The following is a 6,294-nucleotide window of genomic DNA, read 5'->3' as shown; positions in this document are numbered from 1 at the left end:
GTATTTATAATTATCAGTTTTCTCTGTTCCCCCAGAGAGGCCGGGTCACCTGTACCTTATCTCTGCTCTGAGGACAAACTGGCAGAAAGAGGAGAAAAGAGGCAGAGACGCGCGTAATTCCTCTGTGCGTCTTTGCCGCGCAATGCCTCACCTCTTCTGACCACCTCCTGCCGCTTTCCTTCTTGGATGAACTTTCTCAGCGCCTGCGGGGACGCGGCCTCTGGCACTGAAATCATGAAGACGACGCGCAAATGTCGCGCGCTGCTGTCGGTGGGTCTGAACCTGGTGGCCTTGTTCTTCTCCACCACCGCTTTCATCACTACGTACTGGTGCGAGGGCACCCAGCGCGTCCCCAAGCCCAACTGTAGCAAGCAGCGGCGCCACAACTGCATCGACTACGGCGTGAACGAGACTGATCAGAACAAGGTGCACTACAGCTGGGAGACCGGGGACGACCGTTTCCTCTTCCGCCGTTTCCACACCGGCATCTGGTATTCGTGCGAAGAGAACATCCACGAAGCAGGTGGGCACATCCGTCCTGGAGTAGTACTTTAAAAAACCTAGGGGGTTCAGGACTCATCTTGCAGCAAAGACCACACGCTGTTGCTCCTGTCCCAAGAAGTCTGGTTTTGCCTTGAGCCGGAGCTGTCATAACCTACTTCTCAGAATTTTCTCTCTTGAATAAATGAAGCCAACAGGTCAATCATGCTATTATTAAACACACACATAGGAAAAATCTAAAGGTAAAAGTTTTTGTGCTTCAACCAAACTGTTGAATAGTTGATGCTTAGTTTTTTCCGACCAATGTGATGCGTTTTAGGCGCCTTGATCCGTCCTAAGTGTAGTTTTTTGTAACGTTATCCACAATGATCAACAAAAAAGTTTCCGTTTCAGATATAGAAACTACCGCTGACAAGATGGGTCAATTAAGTCAAACAAAACTATTGCTCTGATCCATCTTCTCCAAATAGCAGTCGTGATATTTATTTCGTAATTTTACAGAATATTAAGAGGAATATTATTTGGTTAGGGACTGTTGTTAGGACAAAATTATGACTCTAGATGTCAGCTTTTGGAAACATGCGTGGGCTGTTTTGTTTTTGTTTTTGTTTGCTTGTTTTTATTTATCATATTACTGACAATTTGGTGAATCAAGAAAATAATCCGCCGATTGTCGTTCATGTAGTCTATGTTGCCTTAATGTTCGTAAATCTGTCCACCTTCAATGTTTTCCGACCTCCCTCCGCGACTCTCAGCACCAAGCCCATTGGTTCCTACTGAAGATGGCTCAGTAATTTCCTAAACGTCCTGACACAGTAGGTTTTTTTTTTTAAATCTATTAAACAAACAGAAGCAAATAGTGCTTTGTTGGCAGCTATTTTCAGCAGTGGATTAATCCACATTTGGTGTTTTAGCTGGAAAGTTCACAAACTGTGTGATGGTCCATTAACACAGTAGTGCTGTAATTGTTTCCATTGTTGTGACCATCAGAAATGATGCAGCTACTGATAGCAGGTCAACAAAAGATTGAATCAGCTGTTTCTGTTATGCAAAAAGAGTGAGAAAGGGGAGGGGGGTGAGGATGGTTGTGAATGAGCCAGAAAAGCACCTGACAAACTGTGTGTGTTTATGTGTTTTGGCATTGTGTGTGGAAGTAAATAAACAGCATAGTGAGACAGGGCTTAATGATACAAGAAACGGTGTGTGTGCAGCGTGCTGCCTGAGTGTGTGATGGGAAAATTAAAGCTGTATGTGTTCTGACCAGGCAAAAATAGATGTTAAATGTTGTTATAAACTAGTGATGATATTAAGTGTATTTTCACCGTATTCACCGCAATGAAACCATGCAGGACCAGCTCTGTGCTGTGTGATGATGATGTTGGTGCAGTGGGCCAGATAAAGAACAGACACTATCAATATTTTAGTTACTGTTTTGCCTTCATTTGACAGTGACAGTTTAGAAAGAAAAATAGGAAATACAGCAGGGAGAGAGGGATATGACATTACATACAAACAGCCCACAGCTGGGTGTGTACTTGTCTTGTTAGTTCATTTGTGTCAGTAGTGATCTGTGACAGAATATATTCGGTGCACTGGCATTTTTGCGAAGAGATCAGTGAAAGAATATTTGAGATCCAAAGATGCTATTGTGCATTTTTGCATGGATCCTTGTCCAAACGACGCATACAGCACACGCCAAGTAGACTCCAGCAGGTATGCAAAATACTACTTGTACTAACAAATAACACCGACTAATAAAGAAATATCTGACATGGATTGTAGTGGCTACTTTCAAATAAAAAATTATGTTGTAATAATGTTGTTCTTGGCCAACAGTTAAAAGCTGTGAGAAGTAAAGTTGAAAGTTTATAGCATCTTGTTTGATTATCAGCTGATAAAGCCTCAACATCACAATCTGCTGCCTGATGCCACCTTCACCTTTCCCACCTTTACAACAGGTCAAATAGAGTGCAGCCACAATTCCCATCATGGCTCTGTTTCAACTCCAACCTGACATAATCAAGCAAAATAACCGAGAACGCCTTTGTGAGTCTGCAGCAGAATGTATCTGAATAATTACATATCATAGCGTATATCCTTCTCTCTCTCCTAGCTCAGTGTTTTATTGCCCAGTATTGAAACCAATTTAAAAATACCATGTTGGGTGCATGGGCTGTTATGAAACAAGCATACATGGTTTATTTGATCACTTGACTATGTGAATGATACACTTCTCCCAGCTCCTGACTGTTAATCATTACATGTGCCCTGGATAGCACAGTTTATTACACCCTGACAGGACCGGGTCAGAGCATTTGTTTTGTTTCCTGGTGAGGATGACCAAATGAATTTTACAGCTTTAATTTTATGTTTTGTTTACCTAAGTTGAAGTTTATGTTGGAACAGTTGAACAGGACCGCACAGTATTGGTGATTTGTAGATGAATGAAATGCATTCTTGTGTACATCACATTTAATGTTGCAGCTGGTGAAGGTAGAACTGCTGTTAACCACCTTATATACTTATAATCCCAGCTGACATTGGCAGGGTCCACCCTGGACAGGTCATCAGTCTATCACAGGGCTGACATATAGACAAACAACCACACACACTCACCCTCACTCCTATGGGCAATTTAGAGTCGCCAGTCATCCTAAGCTGCATGTCTTTGGACTGTGGGAGGAAGCTGGATACCCGGAGAGAACCCATGCAGGGACAGGGAGAACATGCAAAATCCACACAGAAAGGCCCCGGGTCGGCCGAAGCTCTAACTCCTGCATCACTGTGCCACTCATTTGACTAATGTTATCAAATAAATACAATATTTGCTTCTAAAATGTAAAAAAGTCATAATATGAAGCAGCAGAAAATAAAAATACTTAAGTACAGATACCGTACCTAAAATTATACTTAAGTATAATACTTGGGTAAACTTACGTGGTTACTCCTATAGACTTAAGTACCTCCTTAAGCCTAGAGGACTCATTTCTCAGGATCATGGTTAGAATAAAAACACACAGGTTGGTTAAAATAAACAGTGCTGACTATTGATTTCAACAGGAAACAAACATTAAACCAAGGCACCTATCTTAGTATAAACAAGCCTCAATGACCTGTCAAATCAATTTGTCTCAGGCTGAATCTCCTCCAAATGTGATTGCTCCCAGCCTTTGAGCCACACATTCCACATAGCATCCTTCAGTGTATCTTTATTACTGCCTGGTATGTCTGGCTTTGTAGAATAAAGAAGGTTTTGACATCACAGACATCATTTAGCAGAGAGTTATGTTAATTAACATTTTCAGTGACTCCCTGCCCTTCTTGCATTCATTCATCCTTCTTTTTCTGACCACTCTCCTTCTCTCTGTGTTGCTATTTGCCTCTATAGAACAAAACAGTCCCTTGGTTCTATGTCTTTTGTCGCCTGTAAGGGTCAGAGAAACACACACCGAGAAACCAGCCACCACTAAGTAACATTCGCTAACTTCCAAACATGTTATAGGCTGTGGAGAACACAGTTGTTGTGGATTTCAATCAGCTTTCAGACTCATGAATTTATAAATACCATAACTGAGAATATGAACTAACACCCGTATTTTTCTTTCTTTATTTAAAACATATCTAGGCCAGTGCTTCCCAATCTTGGGGGTCAAGGTAATCATGTTATAAAAATTACATTTACATCAAAGTTTTGTGAAGTACTGGATAATTGCACCTCTTCAGGCATCTACAAAAATACTCCAGTCAACCTTTAAAATCACCATTACCTGAGTATAACACGTTACCAGTGATGATGTGCCACGACTACACGCTGCTTATTTTAAGGGGTCAAATACCAAGAAGTTTAGGGACAGGTATTCTAGTTAAAAGTACATGATGAGAACTGACTGTGGCAGAAGTAATAAAATAATCTACAGGACATGAAAAATAAGAAATACAATGAAAAGAATATATGGTTCTCTGCTGGAAAATGGTGGACTGCTCCCTTAGGTTTGGGAGTGAGCTGCTCCCCTAAGCAAAGGAGTTAAAGCATCTCAGAGTCTTGTTAATGAATAAGAGTAAACTGAAGCGTGGGATTGACGGGTAAATTGGTGCAGCATCAGCAGTAATGTGTTGGTGGACCGGGCTGTTGGGGTGAAGGAGGTGAACTGGAAGGCACAGCTGGTCTATGTTACAACCCTCACCTGTGGTCATGAGCTTTGGGTAGTGACTGAAAGAATGACAACACGAATACAAGCTGCCGAAATGAGTTTCCTCTGTAGGGTGGCTGGACTCTTTCTTATGCTTAATTTAGACTCTTCAACTATGCATAGATGTTGATCCGTACCTGTACAGCAAAGGGTTTTATGAGTAAACATAGGTTGCTGATGGCTGCTGATGGTCGTACTGCTCAGTTATGTCAATTGCTGATTGAGCGCACCCTAGTTACAACATTAACGTTGCACAAGTATAAATGCAGCATCTATGCAACCATCACTGACTGACATACGCATGTGTTCCTATATGTCCAGTGATGCACAAGCGTAAATCTGGCTTTAAAGGTAGGACGTGGAGTTCAGACATCCAGAGAAGGGTTGGAGTAGAGCTACGCGCTGCTCCTTCTGGTCGAAAGGAGCCAGTTCAGGTAGTTTGGGCATCTGATTGGGCTGCCTCTTGGCTGACTTCCACTGAAGGTTTTCCTGGCATATTCAACTGGCAGGAGGCCCTGGGATAGACCTAGAACATGTTGGATGGATTATATTGTATATCTCATCTAGCCTGGGGACACTTTGGGGTCCCCCAGGATGAGCTGGAAAACGTTGCTGGGGAGAGGGAAGTCTGGACTAGCTTGTTGAATTTGCTGTCATCACAACCCGACCTTGGATAAACAGCAGACAATAGATGAATGGATGGATGATGAGAATATATGCTTTAAGTTCAAATTTACAGTGTCTGGTCATTTTGAGCTTCACTTTACCACTGAGCCTGCAGAAGAAATCTAGTCCAGTTGTCAGCTCTTTGCCTACAGGCAAAGCAGACACTACTGGATCCATCCTCTGCCTCATGCTTCAGCTCAGTGTTTAAGATAGATTGATAAGACAGAACAAAGTTGCCTTGGGTAAAACATCTATTATGGTTTTTATGATCATGTTTACACAGATAGCACTTAAAGATAGCAAAAAAGGATTGTGACCATAGGTAAATACTTAAAAATTAAACAGACTGGATCTGAGTGCTAGTGCTAAAGTCATGCGCTCTGTGCACGCCTTCAAGCTCTTTATGCTTTTACCTGCTGCTTTCAAACAAAATGTTTCCAGTCAACATAATCTGGGCATCATTACATTTAGAACAACATATTAGTGAGTGTGAATTGTAAATAAACACTTATCTACAAAAAGCAACACTTCAACAACACTTCAACCCCCCCCAAATATAGTTTTATTGTTTGTAGTTGCTTTGTCTTGCCATATACCTACTTTCACATGTCGCGCTCATACAGATGTACAGCATGTTGTTTGGCCAATCAGACTGCTCATCAGGAATGGACGTGTTAAATGTTGCAGATCACCTTGTGTAGCATTTAGGGTGGGCCACTGGTTAGTAGTCTTTCTGCCAGTAAGAAAGTTTCTGGTTTGATTCCAGTGGTGGCCAATTTTCCTGCCATCTTTGTTTTCTCTTTTGAGACTAAGCAGTTTTCTAAATCTTTAGGTTCGCCTGTAGCATGTTGAACAGAATCAACATATTAGATCATTGGCTTTGGTGCTCCAATGACTTCTGGTGTTAAATACTAAACATACACAAATGATTCCTGCT

The 6,294-nt window shown here is 41.7% G+C and overlaps 1 protein-coding gene across 1 annotated transcript in view; it reads left to right on the top strand.

Annotated features, from left to right (window-relative positions):
- The first annotated feature begins 13 nt into the window (after nucleotides 1-13).
- The window catches only part of gsg1l (gsg1-like), a 35,777-nt gene continuing 29,496 nt past the window's right edge, over nucleotides 14-6,294 (top strand). The window contains exon 1 of the mRNA XM_020604921.1: nucleotides 14-523. Coding sequence (XP_020460577.1) covers nucleotides 187-523 — 337 coding nt within the window. The 5' untranslated portion in view covers nucleotides 14-186. The remainder of the gene's footprint in view (nucleotides 524-6,294) is intronic.

The sequence above is a fragment of the Monopterus albus genome, unplaced genomic scaffold, assembly GCF_001952655.1.
Source record: "Monopterus albus unplaced genomic scaffold, M_albus_1.0 scaffold68.1, whole genome shotgun sequence".
NCBI lineage: Eukaryota > Metazoa > Chordata > Actinopteri > Synbranchiformes > Synbranchidae > Monopterus > Monopterus albus.
Note: the sequence above shows the minus strand (reverse complement) of the source record. Positions and strands in the feature narration are given on the sequence as shown.